At 41.5% G+C, this 19,623-nt stretch overlaps 1 protein-coding gene across 1 annotated transcript in view; it reads right to left on the bottom strand.

Moving 5' to 3' along the window:
* Window positions 1–433: 433 nt before the first annotated feature.
* The window catches only part of GRHL2 (grainyhead-like 2 (Drosophila)), a gene marked incomplete at both ends in the record, with an annotated part of 31,764 nt that continues 12,574 nt past the window's right edge, over window positions 434–19,623 (bottom strand). The window contains 5 exons of the mRNA XM_008940574.1: window positions 434–557; window positions 2,715–2,779; window positions 3,759–3,917; window positions 12,846–12,940; window positions 18,084–18,195. Of these exons, the coding sequence (XP_008938822.1) occupies window positions 434–557; window positions 2,715–2,779; window positions 3,759–3,917; window positions 12,846–12,940; window positions 18,084–18,195 (555 nt within the window). The remainder of the gene's footprint in view (window positions 558–2,714; window positions 2,780–3,758; window positions 3,918–12,845; window positions 12,941–18,083; window positions 18,196–19,623) is intronic.

Here is a 19,623-nt window from a genome sequence, read left to right as displayed (position 1 = left end):
TGGCCCCGGTGAGCGCGGGGCACCGGGGTGCCCCCGGCACAGCATGCGGCCGGCTGCGCCCACACGATGCACCTCCTTGGTGTCCCTGCCCAGACAACGGTCCACAACAAGATTCTTGCACACCAGAGCATTTCTGCTGGACAGTTTTCACAGGTGCACCATCTCACGAGCCAGTGTTTGGAGCTCTTCAGGACAGAAGAAGAAATAACCCCCTCAGAGGGGACTATAAACGAGGCTCTGACCGGTCAAATAATTGAGTTTTTAATTTTTTCACTGATGTCTGGACTTTGTATAACTGCAACAAGGACCTCTGCTCCTAACCAAATGTAGCCTATGAATTTCAACTGATTCAAAATACTTTTTTGTTTTCCAGTTTTTCAATTAATTTAAGTTTATGCCTTGCATTCTAGCTCCAGACTAACAAAGCCTGTACCATTGTAAGGACCACTCCCATCAGCATTATGAAGCTCATGTGTACATCTGTTTCTAGTTCAAGGCCAAAATGCTCCACATCTTGCAGGACAGGCCCATAGATTTCATCTGCCTTCTCTCTAAAGCTGAAGATTAACAGGAAATTAGAGTTCCTCAATACCCTATGATAATCCATTTTCTTTATGATGATCCATACTGAAGACAAGAAGGCAGAAACTGCATATATTCCAAACAATATGTAGTTTTTCAGAGTAAAGAAAACAGAATTAATTTATTTTCTTTTGGAATAATGCTATGGTATTTACCAAGTGAAATGCTGCTGCTTGTTTTCAGCAAAGTTAATCTCATACAGAAAATTGAAATATCTGAATCCCCAGATCCTTCATATGCAGTGGCTAAAGCATCTTGCAGTATAAATGTATAAATATAAATAGGCCTGGTAGCAAGTTTCCCTGACAACCTACTTAAGGAATAAAAATTATATTCTCTTATCATAATGCAGCATCAGTGATCTGCACATGATAATAAGGCTGCAAGGGCAGAGAGAATTAGCACTGAGAAAACAAGATGTGCACTTTGACAGTTGCTCTGAAGATTGCCTACTGGGAAATAAACAGGGACAAAAGATTGGAGAATTAATAGAGAGCAAGCACATGCTTACAACCTTTGCAGCCACACTGGATCTGTGTTCATGTTGCTCTCTAGTTTATATGTAAATGAATACTAAATTTAAGCAACTGAGTAAATACCAAAAGATATACAATATGTACTACTTAGCTAAATGCAGTTTTATTTCTTCAGGGGTACTCTTTCCAGAACAACTGTGCTGTGTTTGAGCTGGAGGACATTTATTTATCAGCAAATGTTTTTCTTAAAAAACTAGACACCTCTACCTGTGATTTATCTAAGTTAACATACAAACATATCTACTGGTCCTAAAGAGGCACCATTACTGCAGAAAAAAAAAAACATTTGTAAGAACACTGTCAGGCACAGAAACATTTTTTTCTTCAACATGTCAAACTAAGATACATTTCAGTACTTCAGTGGGAGGATTTTACTGTGCAGTTCATCTATATCAGGCACTTTTCCCATCAGCCCCTCTTTGCGGTTGCCAGATTGGGGCATAATGGTGCAATTCACACTTTTAAAATGTATAAAAATGATTAAATGTTTGCTGTTTTTTTTTATTTTAATGGTCTCATAATACATCTTTAATCAACAGGAGGAAGAGGTAGGCATTACTGCCTCAGCCTCACACCCTTCCCAACGAGGCAACACGCCCTGCATTTGTCACTAGAGGGCGAGTCGCAGACTTGCAGGAGAAGCTGAGCCAGGACCCTCCATTTAGCACCGCCTCAGCCAGGGCCGGGGGTTTATTTTGGCGCCTTGGAAAGAGGAGGGTACCCAGCCTCACCTGCTACCTTCCTCCAAGCGCAACCAAGTCTCCCAGTGCCACCAGCAAGTGGAAATTCCCCAACTATTTATTTACTGGCAAAAGCATCGTGACAAACCAGCAGCCTGCGGTGAGAAGCAGGTCTCCGTCTCTTTCCAAGTGCCAATTAGCACAAACTGTCAGGTGAATTGACCTTGATAATTTCCATTCATTTTTCATTCAACTCATTTTCAGCCCTGCATCAAATCCAAAAGCTCTGTGTGCGTGTATACATTTATATTATACAGACACATATCCCATTATCAATACCCTTGAGCCCTCCAGTTCCCACTGAATATAATTTTGATGTAGCTAACGCTTTAACTACCCCTGTGATCTCTTCTACTTTCAGACATTTTGATTAAAAGACTCAACATCCATTTCCTGCTTTCTGGTCTGGGTATCTGAAGTGCCAATTAAGCCAACAGATGCAATGAACATGTATTATTCAAAATCCCCACCAGTTGTGTCTACAGGTCATCCTTGATGAGTCTGTGCTCTGAATTTCCTTCCTTTTTAAAAACAATTTAGATTTTTCTAATTGCTTTTCAGAAACAGGTAGATGAAAACAACTTGTTACTTTGATATTTACTGAGCTTTTAACATCCAGCTGTAGCTTCAACTCTCTATATATTTGACATTCAAAGTTACAATTAAAAGCATAACATTTTGACTGTAGGAAGACCTCAGTGCATACATTTACATTCATTACTTTCAAAGTTTTTGTTCCACTAACACAACTGACTTATTAGCCTTCAAGATCCTGTTGTCAAGACAGCAACGAGGGAACAAACTGAAAAAGAGGAAGGAGCAGCAGCACAGAGAGCTGGAATAGTTGAACTCTTACCCTTCCATTAAAAAGTTAATGCTACATTTTGCCTGGGGCATGGCCTTTTGTCTTTCTATTCCCACCTGTAAGACGACAAGACTAATTTGGGTAAATTTCTGAGTCACTTAAAATAGATGTAGGTTCCTGAATCCCTGAACCTTGACCGATCCAGCTATCAGCTCCCCCCTGGAAGATGTTCCCAGCAGGGTTAAAGTCATCAGCTGGCAGGTGTTGAACACAACTGAAACATGGTCATGCTCACATCTAAGAATCATCACCAAGATAACACGTCTCACTCAGATAACATTTCTGAGCAAAACATACAGCTGGCCATGATGCCGTTTAGGGTCACTAAAGCATGATCTGTGTTTTGGTGATGAAAAACCTTACCAATTCTCACAAAGGAAGCAAATTTTGCAAAAGAAGGAGCAAGAAAAAAGAAAAATGAAAAAAATAATAGTTAACACAACGGGAATGGCTAAAGTATTTTTGCAGTTTACTTTTAGTAAGAAAATCCTAGTGACATAAAAGTCTCATTGAAGCTTCCAAAATCACAGTTTGTAATCAAGTGAGGGGATAAAAACATCAGTTGCATCTCTGCGAGTCAGTGTTTTCCACTGTATCATAAATGAGAGGTCACCAAGTTTTTCTGAAAGGTACATTTCTCTGTCAGAGAACTCTCTATGAAGTGTTCACATTACCTATCCTGGCTGTTGGAGACAGAAAGAGTAACATCAGATTGGCACTTGTGTAAGCCTATGGTCAGCACTGACTTTCCAAGTGGCGATCTTTGACTTTTTTGATATTCCTGTATCATGACCTATAACATGTTGTCCTTAAGCAGTCCAACTATTGATCATAAGATGAGGAATTTGGGCCAGAAAGGCTGCAAAGCAGTTAAATAATTACATCATAATCTGATAGATTTATGATATAGCTGATTCAAAGTCTATCAAACCTTTAGGAAAAGAAAAAACATTTAATTAGGTCTAAAACACAGTGATAATCAACCATCCACACAAGATTCTTCCTCTGTCCATGGTAATTGTGCTTTCCACTCACCTTGTCACAAAACACCTTGATCTGGCAGTAGGCTCGGTGGATGGGTTTATTGCTGCGGTTGTTGTAGCTGTACGTATCAATCTGAATCATCAAAGGAAGCCCTTTTACTCCTTTTTGGGAGGAGAAGTCTGTGCTCAAGCAGTTCACTGTGATGAAAATCTGTGTGCCAGAGAGAATACTTTTTCAAACTGGTGGAAACAATTAATTAACTTCTAGAAACACATGACAACAAATGGGAAATAAAAGCAGATACCACCCCACCCCACCCCTCCGAAAAAAAAAAAAAAAAAATCAGCTATGATCCACACTCTGGCAATTCACAGTTAATTCTCCACTTCTGTCCTGAGTCCAGCAAGAATGCTCCCATGCTGGGAAGAAGGACAAATTCTTAAGGCTTTGGTTTGGATCAAGAGCTCACACTTGAAGTGAATCATTTGACTGTCCCAACCTACTGTGCTTTAGTTCACAACAGAGAGCACAGAGTGCATAAGCTGAATTCATTTTGGAAGAGTCAGACCAGAAGATGTGTTCTAGGAGCACACCTCACATACTCCAGCTGCTAAGGGTTGCTCAGTCTGTGGGAACTGACTGAAGATAATCTGAGATAAAACCTCCTAAAATGTGTCTCACGTGGATGCCAGATCTTTAGCCCTAACTTGTTTCACTCCACAAACCTGCTCAGTATGTTTGCACTATTTGTTAATACAGACATAACAAGACCATCTTGCATTGTTCCTTTCCCGCTGTCTTTCAGTCTGGCATGTTCTTCTGACAGCTCACAATTTAGATTCAGTGTAGCCAAAGATAAGTCCTACCCTTTCTTTGATTTTACAAATTTTCTTCTTGCTCTCATCAGCAATACCACTTCCTCCATCCCATCAACAGATACTCCTGATATTCACTTTAAAGGTCCTTCACTGTCTTTCGTTCAATTTTTAAAATGCATCTCACTGTCTTTCAAACTGGGAAGGAGTTTCTCAAACATTTATAAAACTGCACTCTACCTCCTCTCAAAAGTCACCTTTGCCAGGTAGCATCCACACAACTTGACACTGCCCTTGGTTCTTGGCAACCCCTGCCTGCCTTTCCTTCTGAAACCTCTCTTGTGCTTTCTTTCTACATCTACATATGTCTGTTAGTAGTCACCTCCTGCCCTCTAATCCCCATTGGTACTGTGCATCTCATCTACCATGTATTTGTACAGGACCAGGGAGAAGGGGGTTCCACCACCAAGCCTCCCAAGGACTACTCTGATGCAAAGCAACCACTGTGAACTGAAATACCACTGCTATCTTTCAGTCAGGATAGTGTGCATGAAACTTGAGAGATCAAACTGGATTAAAAATCCAATTGTTCTTCCCATGGAGGAATATGTGCCTTACATAGTAATTTAGGCCAATTATATATTAACCTGATCCTACTTTTAACTTTTCCTCCATTAAAAAAACCAAAAAAACACACACACACACACAAAAAAAAAAAAAAAAAGACCCAACCAGACAAAAAAAAAAATTAAACTGTGAACTAAGGAAAAGGACAGAGAAAATCACCAGTACATGTTTCCTGAGCCAGGGTGATGTGAAACCTGCTTCAGCACACTCTGAGCACACTCAGATAGAGATCTGCAGGGTCTCTCAAAGGGACCTGATGCCCACCTCAACATGCAGAAGAGAGGCCAGCAGGCCCCTGGGGGCTGGGAGGATTCAGGAAGGGAGAGCATGAAGGAACTTCTCCCCAGTACACAAGCAGGGGAAAAAACAGCTGAGTGGCCCAACTGCAAGATCCCTAAGAGAAAGGCAGCTGAGAAGAAAGAAGGGCTCCGGTAGGGCTGGTGAGGGGACACTTTACCCTAATGGCAGAAGGTAACATTACAGTAAGGTTTTTTTATGCTGGAGCCAGAGCAGCTTGTTTGCCTGACCGAGTTAATGGCCCCTCCGCATTTATGCTGCTGATTGTATCACAGAGCTGCATTTACAAATGAAATAGTTGAACTTTAACTGCGGAGAGAGGAGGGAGGTGGGGAAGGGCCCTGGGTGAAACTCTGATTTTGAAGCTGATAGTGTTATTTCTGTTTCAAATTACAACTTGGTCTTCTCCAGCTCCAAAGGTAAGTGTGGATAAGGGTGCTTATGCTTCTGAAACATATCGGCCTGAATTTTCATTTGCCTTCAGACTCCTTTAGTGTCAGGCAATGTTTTAAATTGTGTGTGAACAGAGCAGTGGAATGAGGTCTGGCATAAACCAGAATCTGGTCTTGCTGTAGTTTAGCCCGTACTTCTGCACAGGAATTTTTCTAAACTGTACACTGAAATTTGAGAGGGGACATACAGGCTTTGCATCGACCCAGCAGTTTCTGCATCTACCACATTTGCTCCACACTCAGTGGAGAAATAAAAAAAGACCTTGTCCCACCTTAACCAGCTACATACACTTTGTGTCATCTCTTCCACTGCTTCCAGAAACACAGAGAGTGGTAGGAGTAGCTGGGGAAGACAGACTTTATCATTTCAAGAGTCCCCATACAGCAATAACAGATTATTCATCGTGAATAACAGACTGATGCTCTAAGATTCAATATCCTTGTTCTGACAGTGCAATACATCAGGATCTCTCTGAGGAGCAATCACTCTATGTTCACGTGCAGCATACTACACTTTCTGTCAAATCATTTGCACCTCACATACTGACAGACTGTTTAGTATTAACACAGATAATTTATTTTTGGGAAAATTTTCTGTCTCCACATAATCTTCTATAAGCTTTCCTGTAAAGCACAACACTGACTTTGGATCTGGAAAACATGGGGAGGGGGGGGGTGTCCAAATTAAATGGAGCCACACAGCAGGCTGCTGTAGCAAACAGGACCCGGGGAACCATCTGGACAGTCCTCTCCACTCTGCTCTGAGCAGAGGCCGCTGTTAGCCAGGAGCAGTGGCTGAGGAACAGGGCCTGCTCTGAGCAGCGACGACTTCACCAGCCTGCCCACATCCCCGTTACCACCCTCCTCCTCTCCTGCCCGTAATGCAGGTACTCCCACGCTCAGTAAAACAACCCTCACAAAAAAAAAAAAACTCTCACAAAACAACCCCATGGGCAGCCACAAAAAGATGAAGTCCTGCTCTACTTCTCTTGGAAGATCTTAACCCAGGTTTAAGATCCTCCTTACTCTGGTTTCTTGTATAGCAGAGTTACATCATTAGACAATGCAGTGTTAAGTAGAAAGGACAGTAGCAGGAGTAGAAATCACTGCTTTTTTTTCCCCAGGGCCCTGTCTAAACTTAAGTTGGAAGTACTTTAACAGATGTGACTATGGCTGGACCTGAATGGATTTACAAACTTTTTTTCCTGTGCAAACTGTATTTTAGTAGTGTTTTGCTATCGGGAACATATTTGAGTTGTTGTTATAGTGATGCCTTTTTTTATTTTTTTTTTTTTCAATGTCAGCATATTTTAGATTAGAGCAATTAATGACAGAATTCCACCCATCTAGTCTCCAGCTCAGGCATGCCATTGGCAATGAAAAACCAATTTGGAGAAACATTTGATGCCTGAGAAAGTTTCAAAAGTGGCCTAAGATAACAACAACTCTTCTGTTTGTTATAAAGCATGTCTAAAAAAAGCATTCTCTCTTTCAGGGAAGGTGCTCCTCCACAGTGTAGCTGTTATTATCTGAATTACTGACTGTTTGTTAAACATTGCAGCATAATTAGTGATGTACAAGACACAAACACAGTAACCTGCCTTAAGAGAATACAAGGCTCAGAAATGCATTTCCCCTTTCATCATTTAATCCAGCCAACATGATTCCTGCTGTGGTCTCTCAGCTTATACACTTTAAAAGTCTACAGTTACGAAACTTCTAATATAAGCCTTTTATTGCTATTTACATTTCTGGCTTACATCATCCCAGAAAGAGCCCAGGGCAGAAGGGAGGGAAGAGTGTGTTACAGCACAAAGTGAGGAATTTAAAGCAATTTCTCTGCTGAATACTGGCAATACACAGAATCTACACCTAGGTGATGGGTCTTCACAAAATCCTGGTTTAAAAGGGATCATCTCTCCAGGCTGTGCCAACAAAGAGTTAAATTACTTGTCTCTTAAACGACTAAAATCAATCCCATAATTCCTCATATACACCGAAAGTGTGTTTTTATAGTTTCTCCTGCCAGCCGTTTACCTTATAAATCCCATACAAAGGTAAGACCTTTGTTTTATTTCAATACAAATGTCTCTAGCAAATGTTTACACTACTCTTTGAAGCTTCCTCAACCCACACCACACCCCGGCAACTACATAAAAATGCCATTTGCCTTGAATCCCAGATGCATACTTAACAAGTCGTTTGTATACACTGAAAATTCAATATTATTTTTATCACAGGTTAACTCTTCTTTAATATACACGTGTGTATGCATGCCTGGCACACACATACACATAAAATATATATATGCACACTTGCACACACAGACATTAAAGCAGCTGCCAAGTCTAATCCTACATAATTTCTGGTACTAAGTCTCCAAAATTAAGTACATTTTCCCCAAATCTTTACATTTTAAGAACAGAGAAAATGTTAATTTCCTCCCTAATTAATTTAAATTTGATGTGGCTTAGGAAGGACGAATAATTACGAATGAACAAAATAATTCTTCTAGTCAAAACCTGTCCTAAGTATCACTAGCAATGTTAAAGAAATATGTATTGTCACAATACAAATCACTGCTAGAGACTGTGCTGCTCTATAAGCTGGATTTTACCATTCTACCCACTGGAATCGGTAGCTCAGTCTAGCCCACAATATCTAAGAACCTAATCCTGCACATCACTCACTTACTGAAAACAGCTTATTACTGTACAGGCTATGCCAAAACTCATTAAATAACTGGAAAGGTTCCCAGAGGCTTCAGCACGCTTTGGATTAAAGATCTACATTTTCAGTTAAATATAACAGGACAATGATTGCATGCAAGTATACACAACAACTGCACAGCACACAGCTACTGTGGACACCAAAAAGCATGTGCCAGCACCTGCCTGAATAACCTAACTGCCAATATGTCCGTTTACTGCATGTCCAAGTTGCAGTGCTTAGCAGAAATCAGTAACTTCTTGATATCACTGAGAAGTATTTCTTGTCTGCTTTAAGGTGACATTTTTCTTTAGCAACTGTTCACTCAAGTCACACCTTTGAATTTAAGATTAAAAAGTACTTTCCCTAAAAATGTACAATTAATGTATTTTCTGAAGTAACATCATCCTAACCATTTTAAATCAGTGAAGTATTAATCAGGGAGAAAGCACATCTCAAAGTGCTGGTAAGATTTATGACAAAGATATTCTCCTTTGATTAGGAGAGTTCTAGTTCTTAATTATCTTTCTTGCAAATGAACTTCTGTCAGCAGCAATAAGACTGCAAATATAGGTCTACCAAAAATGAAGTTGAGCTCTCTGATCAAAAGCCTCCACCAGAACTTTTGTCAACTAGCCAGATACTGCAGCAAAAATTTCTGCAGGGCAACAGCAAAGCAACTACCTTCTAGCATATCATAAAAGGCTTTTAAAAGATGGTTAAAAAGTCAGCCAGTTCTTGTTAACTGTTGTTTGTTTCCTTGTCTTTTCTCCTTTAAAAATACCAAACATAGCATTCAGGTTCAACCAAAGGGAGTCATCAAACCTCCTTGTTGCCATAAATCTCCTTGTCTCCATAAATGTTGCATATTTATACACAGAAATATGGGAGTGAAATGAAGACGGACTGTACAAAAAGTGTTCTTCACTTCCTGCCTCTGCTTCCTTACTGTACAGTACTTTTGTCTGAAAGAAACATACAGGAGAAGCTGACATGGCCATAGTCCCTTCCCCTCAGTTCCCATTTTACATTGTCTCATTTTCCATTCTCACTTCCCGCTCTGAATGACAAGCCCCATGGTGACCTCTAGACAAAGCCCCAGCAGAAGAGGATGGTGCTCTGGGAAAAGTGAAGGACGTGCCAGGCTGGGGCCTGCTCTGCCCGACGCCAAGGGGACTGCTGCAGTCGACCCAACAAAGCCGAGGAAGGCCAGCAGTGCTGTTCCTGGCTTTGCTGCTGCTGCCTCAGGCCACGGAAAGCAGTGGCGAGATTACTCCACAGCTCACTGTGCTGTACAAGAGTCCCTCTCCACCGACTTCTTCTGTTGGGCAGCAGTCAGAACACGGGGGGCTGTGCAGTGGGAGCTGGTGCCAACACCCCAGTTCCCTTCACATTACTGAGGTGACAAAGAGAGGCCTCTGCCTACACTCTTTGAACGCCCGTTTCTTCCAGATAAGATCCAGCTGGATGCTGCCTTACAAACCCTCAGCAGGCAGATCTGGCTGTCACACCCATGCTGCTATGCCCATCCTGAAGGGCCTCCAGGAGGAGGGTGCTGCTCTGCTCAGGTGGGAGAAATCCGGCTTTAAATCAGCTGCCCTCCAGGTGGATTAGGAAAATGAGAAATCTGATGCTCCAGATAAGTCTTCCTAGATGCAGGATTTAGCGTCCCAAGGGAGATAGGGATATTTGGTTAGGTGATTTTGGGTTAGGTGTTTTCTGCTGCTTCTGTTTGATTTTTCAAGATCCCTCCCCTGTGCACTTCCAACAAACAGTCCATTTTCTTCACTTCTTCCTGGGCCAGTAGAATGCTTGATCACATCACATCTCTGAAGCCCTGGAAAGAACTGCTCTGTACTGCTTTTGTCTGACTCAGAAGAGAAAGGTCTTTGTGCCTGTGAGGTTAAGTTTTAATCTTGAAATTGTGGTAAAAAGGGAAAACAACACTGAGCAGAAACAATGGAGCCAGTTGAAAGATCATCATTCAAAAAGCTTAAGAAAAGAGAGTCTATAATTAGGCTTTGAAATTCTTCATCTTTTTTGGATGAGGTAATTGCTGCAGAAAAAAACAGCCTTCAGTGATGTGCCTCAAGAGTCCACAGCTTTCAAACACCACAGGGGCATACTATGGGAATCCCCAGACCCAGTGCTACTGGTTATTGTATTAGACTCTCCAACAGGACCAAGCTTGTGGGCACATGTACACGTGTGTGGGGTGGGAAAAACCTTGGTGCATGGTGATAAGTTTTCAGGTTCAACCTGATTTATGTTTGGCAGTCCAATACCAGAGTATGTTATGAATCCTCTTACTTTTGTCAATACATTTGCAGTTCAAGCTCCTAAAAGATCAGACATTTGATAACTACTTTCCAAAATAAATACGCATATGACAATTTGCATTTTAATGGCTACTTCCTGCAGAAATACAAGTGGCTTTCTTAAATTTCACTCCTGACACTTTTTTTTAATCCAGCAACAATAAGAGAGTCATAATTTTAAAATCTTACAATGTTATATTTCCAGTGATCATTGTGACAGTTGTGTTCTTAAGATTCCGGCATCTAAGGCAGGAGCAATGTGAATGGTCTGAGACTGCAACAAAATGGCCGAGGATAACCCCTGACATTAGTGGATGGAACTTTCTTGCCCCTAGATCAACACAGTGTCTTGCTAAGCCTGGCTTGCCACTGCAAAAGCAAGCGTGTTACAATGGCCAGCCCTGGAAACAGGATTGGCAGCTGCTGGTGGGACAAGACTGCCATGCTCTGGCCCCAGCAGTGATTCTGTAAAGGTCCTTGGGAAAGCCTGTCATGCTGGAGATCCCAAACCTGTGTTTGCTTGTGTAACCATCACACACACACACAAGGGGCATCTGTTGTGACTACAGAGGACAACATAATGCTGTATTTTGAAAGGGAATCACATAATAGGGGAATCTCTGGGCAGTGAGAATGTAATCATTACATGAGTAAATATAGCACCATTAGCAACTGGACTAAGTACAACTCTGTTTACCAAGGCCAGCTTTTGAAAGAGCTAGGCAGTTTTCAGAACTACTGTCTTCCTTTAGCACTCTGTTCTTGTAAAATGTGCGTCAGAGATGGAAATCCCTGTTGCTACAAAGCTCAGCACCTTCAGTCAGCAAGTCAGGACAGTGAGTGTTAATGCCACCATCCCATGCTCAGTGCAGTCTCTCACAGTACTCACTCACTTGACAGTATCTCTCTAAGGCTCTGTTAGAAATGCAGTAGGGAAATGAGCATGATGTGTCTGTATTTGAAAAATCCTTAGCATTACCTTAACATTTGTCAATTTGTGTTCAACATGAGAACAGTATCAGGAGTTTGTTAAGCTCACCATTATTTGCTGTTTATTCTTTCTACAACCCTGAGAGTCCTGCTTTACCCCCGCTCATAGTACACAGGCCATTTCCCTTGTTGTTTGCCTTTCAGGGGCCAATTTCTTCTCAGAACTGCCGGCAGCTTTTCATTTCTGCAGTAGTCCATGCAACTGAAAAATTGTGCCACCCTTTCGATAACCTGATCTACAAGAAACTTGCTAAAGCTCTCTGCTGTCCCAGTTTATAGGTCCACTGTAGCAGGCATGTCCCCAAAAGTAAAACCATGTCTAGGGTGCCTGATCATTAAAAAAAATAAAAATAAAAATAAAAATGCACCAGTCCTCTAAAACAGTCCTTCAAGACATGTTCATTCCCAATTGCAAAAACAGTCTGTGTAACACTATAAAAAAAATGGCACCAACATAAGGGAAGGCACAGTATAGCCTATAGTACATTGATTATTGGAGATGTTAATAGTAGAGAAGAAGAAACTGTAAATAGGAATTTAGAGAATGAAAACATTCACCTCACATCCTACACTGACTTCACAAGTAACTTTCACAGTTTCTCAGGCTGGGCATATTTTAAATGGAAAATCACTGAGAGGCCACAAGAAGAAACTAGACTGTGAGAGCCCTGCAGGCTTTCCTCAGAAGTACCTCTCTACTTGTCAGTCATACAGGTGTCACTGCAGTATCATCCTGACAGCTGTTACACACCGCCTGGCCAGAACACCTGGGGTCAGGGAAAGACCATGATTTGCCTGGCTTTGCAGAGACTGAGCTCACTCACCTCCACTTACCCTTATTACTACTTGTTAAAAAGGAAAGAGCAGCAACAGTGACTAAGGATGGATGGTACTTATAAAGGGATACCACCTGCATTGGCTTTTCCTCACCTTTGCCTCCTCATTGACATCCCAAGTAAAGGACACAGCATTGAAAGCAATCTCTTCAATATTCCCAATGGTATTAAAACTCTCCTTGTAATCAGCTGTAAAAAATAACAAATAAAAAACTCATGAAAAAGGTTGTCTAATGCATCAAAACAGTCTTGTTGTTTATGTTGAACCATTAACAAACTTAATTGCAAAGAGGTAATATACTGCAGCTTGAATCTTATGCATAGTACAACATCAGCTAGTGCTCTTGCAAAATATTGCTTGCCCTCAAAAAGGAATCAGTGTGACTGTAGTGGGAATAAGCAGGTGCATTCATCAGCCTGGCCAAGGAAGGACCAAAACTGGAAAATTAACTAAGCGCCTTTGAAACATGTAAAGGGACTGTTCAAATCTTGACAGAAGTAATGAACATGAAGGTAAATCCTAAAGAAGCTTTCTAAAATGCTAAGAGTTGCAGGAAATAATCAGTAGTGCCCATTTCTTGCCCAGCCATTTCAGCTTTCCCAGGCTGGCTTTCTATTTAAAGAAAAAACAAACCAAACCTAAACAAAAACCCACAACCAACAAAAACGCAACAAAGAAGCAAAACCACAAAGGTGCTTTCTCCAACGTGTGTATGATACTAATATAGCAAACAAAGTATTTTTAAATTGTCTGACTACAAAATCTGCACCCTCTTCTTATTTCTTTCCAAAGGGCTGTTAATATTATCATTAAGCAAGCATTTCAGAAGGAACACAAAGTAAGAGGGAGGAAGAACAAAAACAAAACAGTAAGGGGAGAAAACCACGTAAAACAACTTCCAGGTCTCACAAAAAGGAGCACAATCCCTCTTTTTCTGTTCCTTTTCCAACTGGTTTAACACATTTTTTTCTTTTTGGTGACAGAACAAGAGAAAGACCAGGTTTGTAAGGAGGTAATATCTGTTTGATTATAGGAACTTCCAGACTGTTCAGGCAAATGCATCAACTTTCTCTGGGACATAGACACTTCCTTAGAATCCCTCAAGGGCTGTAACTGGACTTGTGCCAGAGAGCTGAGATTATATCATGCAGCAATCTTGATCTAATGTTTGCCCAAATCTGCACTTCAGAAGCACACTGATTCTTTAGCTTCGTAATCAGTTATAGAAAGAGAATGTTTTTGTACTCTACAAATGAGACACCCAAATGGTTTCAATATTAATTTCCTTCGCCCTTCTAAAAATAAACGGTTGGTTTCTAAAAAAATAATTTCTAGGTAATAACTGTTTTAAACCAATTATAACAAAATCATTGCTGCAAGGAGAACTATTTAACATTTGAGATGTGCAAGCAGTACACTTTTCTTTCATCGGAAATGCAGGGACGCTGGAATTTCACTGGGCAAGTGAAATTGTCTGCCAGGGATATATGAATGATTTTGGATACAAAAATTCAGTGTTTTGAAGCAAGTGAATATGGTGTTTGAGAGCAGGCAGGCTTTGCATTCCCATCGTGAACTCAGATCTCCTTTCTAACTGAAGTCATTGGCTTCACTATCTGAATTCAGTGGGGGAATGCAAATGAGAGGAATTAGAAGACACAGAAGTAGTTTAATATGCATGTGCACACATCCACCCACCCCTTAAATTTATGATTCACCAGAAAGTGCCTCATGCAACTGACTGCTGCATATGGGCGTGCTGTGTAGGTGCACTTTGGAGAGACATGAACAAGATGTCTTGTAAAAACACATGTTTTCTTCTCCTAAAAGGCTGTCAGAACCTCACATCCTACCAGCCCTTCCCTTTCCCCAACACATGCCTCTGCTGCTTTAATTGCCATACACGAATCTCGAGTGTCTCTTCGACATGCTGATGAAAAGCAGAAGTGCATCCTATTCCCCTCAATTTACAGATAGTTAAGGAACCTCAGTTGATTAAGATAGCATTTGCATCCAAGGATATTTGAAAGTTGTTAGTATGACTACAGACTTTCCTCTTCTGCTGCTGTGAGCTAACAGAAAATTTGGGTTCTTCAATATGCAAGAAAATTACTTTACAGGAATTATTTCCTCTTTTAGGTAAACTGCATATTAAACAATGGCAAATTTTGGCATAAACACTAATAATTTGCATGCATTACATACCATGGTAATAATTTTTTGTATTGTGCACATAAATAATACAAACTAACCTGCAAAAAAAAACATATGGGCAAGACTCTGGAGCACAAATAACACTAATCCAAAGCTTCCACATCCTCTCCTTAAGTCCATGTTTGAACCTGTTCCAGTATTTGTCAAATTATGGTAATGATTCTAAATAATTTTTACTGTGACCTAATATTGTATTCTTTATTTGACATTATTTTAAAATAAAAGGCTAGTGATCCAATGTCACAGCACTATGGAAAAGTCAGCTTTTTTTTTTTCTCCCCCCAACTCCTGCTAGAAGCAGTGAAAGTGTCTTCTTCTTCAGAAAAATCCACAACAGCAGATAGCCTAAATTCTGGAAAACAACTTTCCTTCTTGCTTAGTAAGTGTAAAGTCTCCATGTTTACTCCTCAAGCACTAAAGACTTGCTTACACACAGGTATGTGCTTATCCTATCAATATCAGTGCACCTTCAGACTCAGCACTGCATCAAATCCATTCAACCATCCTGCCTCCCAGAAGGTGCACCAGACAGTACACAAAACAAATTAAAGCAGTGACCTCTGCAAGTCTGGAGAGAGGGAACAAGTCACTCTATTTCCTCTGCTCTCCAGAATATAATTGCAGGGCAGAGGGCAAACAGACAGACCTGTGCCACCAGGGTAGGAGCACAAGCAGGATCATCACCCTTATCTGAAAGATGAGTAGTTGGACCTCAGAACTAGAATATCCAAAATTCATGTTGACTCTCTGTCTCCTAAGGACCAAGACATGCTCTAAATTAGAATTCATAAACAATTAAAAAAGATTCATAGATATTAAACATATGCTACAAACATAAAGTTAAAATAAAATTAATGATTTTAACATCTATGAAACAGGTTACACAGATTTACGGCTATTCACAGACAGTTTTAAAGGACCCAAATACATGATTCACTCTTTATATACTGTTGAGAGTCAGACTGAAATCGAAAATATTAGAGACGTGGGGCTACCAGCAGACGGACAGACCATCCCCCGAAGATGGGACAAATCTGTTATACGCCCCTGCCCTTAGCAAGATTCTCTCACTGCCTGTTTAAACGGTTCTCCGTGGTGTATTCAGGCATGTGCTAATCTCCCTCATAGACACCTAATTCTCTCTACTAACTGCACAGGGCCTGGACACCAACCGAGTATTCCCCTACAGAAGCCCTTCAAGGATCTGAGTTTTTAATGTAAAGGGAAATCTTCAAAGAGTCACACAATAATTTAGCTTGGAAGAGACTCCTGGAGGTTTTGTGGTTCAAATCCTACTCTACTTCCACTCAAAGCAGGGCCAATTTAAAATTTGGCTGAAGCTGCTCAGTTAGATCACTAGATGTAGCCACAATGTACATCCCAAAGAAAATGAAATGCACTTCAGAAGCACTGTACCTGGTAAGAGCTAAGGCCCTATTTCAGTTGTTCTCAAGAAAATACTACGGAGCAACATTTACATCTCTCTTCTGAAAAAGCTGAGGTGAACTGTGCTCTTATAGTTCTTCCCTCTGACAGGGAGTGCTGTACCAGTAAGACTTACTACACCAGTCTTTGCCCATGCTTGCAGGCCAAATAATGAATATGCACCAGAGTGTCTCAGAAGTCAGTGCAGGCTCATTTCGTCTCAAGTGAATGGAAACACAAAAGACATTCACTTTAACACAGGTAAACACGCAGCCCATGCACAGCACTTGTTTTGCAGAGCACTGCTGTACAGAGCATGCCTCACAAGCTGACTCATTTGGGTAAGGGGACTGAAATGTGCCAGTACACCACAAGCGCAGTGCAGTCAGAGGGTGTTGGCACTACAGTCGAACGAGCTCCTCAGCACATACTTTCAAAGGTATGAGCATTAACACTGGAAGCTTGTAGAGACTAGCATAAAAAAACAGACAGCCTTCAGAAATAGCTGTGACGTGGCATACTTGCTCTTTTAACGTGCCATGATAGGAGTCATTTGGTCTGGGGTGGAGGTTTTACTGCCTTAAACACTACAAAGACCAAAAACGACAAGAAAAAAAAGAAGTTGGGGAAACAGTTCAGCCAGAACTACAATGATAAAACAAGAGACAGAGATTCGGGAAAAGCTGCTTTAACCAAATACACTTAGATAGTGCCAGCCTCAATGGAAGCTGCAGCATTTCAAAGTCAAAAAGCACTGCAGGACTAGGACCACTTAGGGACTGACTCCCTGATCAATCACTCCTGAGGTCCTGCATCGCTCTCTCCAAGTAACCCTGCTTTTTCTCCCTCCTCCTCTCTGCCCCCTCTCATTCCTGCCATTCAATGGTTTGGTTCCCTCAGGCGGTCAAAACAAGATACACTTTGTCTGCTTTGGTCTTGCCGACTCCTTTGACTTGAATCCACTGCAGATGGCTGCATGGGTAAACTGCACGTGGGAGGGGAGAAGCGCTTGATGTCTAGACACTCCCACAGATCTCAACTTCAGGCTCCTCAGCAGCGGTATGTGTTCCTTCTCTCTCTCAAGCATGCAGATAAGGCAGCTGTGGCTGAAATGGGCTTGTAAATACCTTATATGGGATGAACGGTGAGCAGATCTCTCATGACGGCACATCAGAGCTCACTTCTCCCTAACTTCTCTCTGACACCAACAAGACTCAAAAACTGGGGGTGTAGGAGTTCTGTGGGCCCCTTTGCCATCACTATAATGATGGCATCTCCACTCTCAGGCTGCACTTACACATCAGATTAGCTAACCGTAAACTGAAGCAGGCTGCCACTGTTACTGGATCAAAGAATGCATCAGCCTTTGAAAAACTACAGGAAACAAACACTCCGCCACTCCTGAGAAGGTGCAGACCATGACTTCCCAGCAGCAGAAGGTGAAACACAATTAAATATGCATGCAAGGGGCAGCCCTTCTTTGTGACTACTGAGACCAGCCCTTCTGCACGGCCTACATCCTGCCTCACAAACCCCACAGCCCAGTCCTACAGGGACGAGCCATTGTTAAAAACTGTAGTACTAGCCTTGAACCCATTGCCAATACAGTCCACCACATCCCTGTGCAAGGTACCAGAGCTTTCCACATCCCGCAGTCTTCCCTGAAACATCTAGAGATCCTCTTACACTCACCAATGTCCAGGACCCTCTGCTTAGCCGTGTGCTGCCGAGAATGCCAATACTTCCAGTATTTCAGCTGTTCGTCTCTGTTTTTATCCTCACTGAAAACAACCATGACCACGCTCTAAGAAAATCAGCAGAACTAGCATTAGTTAATATGCCATTAGCAGTCAGAAACACAAAAAAAAAAAATCTCCCATATGCCTGTAATGCTCATCCAGTCACCGCCCTCCCCCAGTACTTGGTTTGCAAAAGATAGCTGTTCTTCACTCCAGTGAATAGGATTATGTTCTTGATAGTCCAAATAAAATTTAAATGTATTCTTAAATGTAAGAAATCTAAGTTGCCTTAATTAAAAAGTGATCATTTCAAAGTCAGAGGATTCCCAATTCCAATTATGATCCAAGCCCAGTCCAAGTGTTGGAGTTGAGATTCCTTGTCATTCTGGAAGATGACATTACACTGTAAAGGGATGTGTTGTTATGGAGCTTAGGCTCACTGGCTAAAGGCAGGACTTTTTTAGTTTTAGCATCCCTAGCCCAAATACTCTTCTCAGGAGCAAGACCCTTGCATACATGTACTTAATGACAAACTCAGTGTGACTATTTACTGAGATTTGCTAAGCTTTTCAGTTCAAGTTCTGAATCTCCTTTGTTAAACTGTGTGATTCACAGGAAACAGATTGAAACTTTATGCAAAACTTCACAAGTTTTAAAGGCTTCTTTAAAAAGCCCTGCTGTAGGCAAGGAAAAACAAAAAACACAAAACAATGAAAGAATGCTTACACCAGGTAAAACTGAAGTGAAAAGAAATCACTGAGGAAAACAAATCACTTTAAATACCCTCTTTTGTTCCCATTCTTCTTTTAACCTTCCTTAGTCACCAAGCTCATAAAAAATACCAATAAGCTGTTTCATAAGCCAGGAGCTCAATCATGATTGATACATAATCACCACCAAAACCCTTCACATGCTGTGTGACCTCCATTCCACCTATAAAAGCCAATGTCATCACTGTGTCTCCCTCCACGAGTTACTGCATGGGCACAAGGCAGTACCTGCTGTGGATGGGTCCTGAGCTATGCATATGGGTCCTGGCTGCCCGCCGGGCACAGGCTGGCTGGCCAACTCATGCACTAGCCAGAACTGGCCGTGCAGACTGTAGCTTTGCCACCAAGGACAGCATCCATCTTCTTCCTCTGTGCACTTAGATGGGACTTGTAGAGGTTTCACACCTTCAAAACCCCCTGTCCCTCTGTAAGGTCTGGATGAAATTGGCAATAAATTCAAGAGTCACTTGGCAAACAGATCATGATCAAGAAAAGTTGCGTGTGGTCTCACAATCTTCTGTAAACTGTGCACTCTCCAAAAGAAGCAGCCTCCTCTCTCCTTTGCAATTTCCACCCTTCTACTGCCACAGCTTCAAAACTCACGTGGCTGTGCAGTGAACAAGACCTATGAAGACTGGTTTCCAGCCAGACCAGTGAGCTCCTGACCTGTGTTTCAGCTGTACAAATGACAGAGCTGGCATCACAAAGGAGAAAGGAATGGGT

Source organism: Merops nubicus, unplaced genomic scaffold (genome assembly GCF_000691845.1).
Source record: "Merops nubicus isolate BGI_N331 unplaced genomic scaffold, ASM69184v1 scaffold27195, whole genome shotgun sequence".
NCBI lineage: Eukaryota > Metazoa > Chordata > Aves > Coraciiformes > Meropidae > Merops > Merops nubicus.
This window is presented reverse-complemented; position numbering and strand designations above follow the sequence as displayed.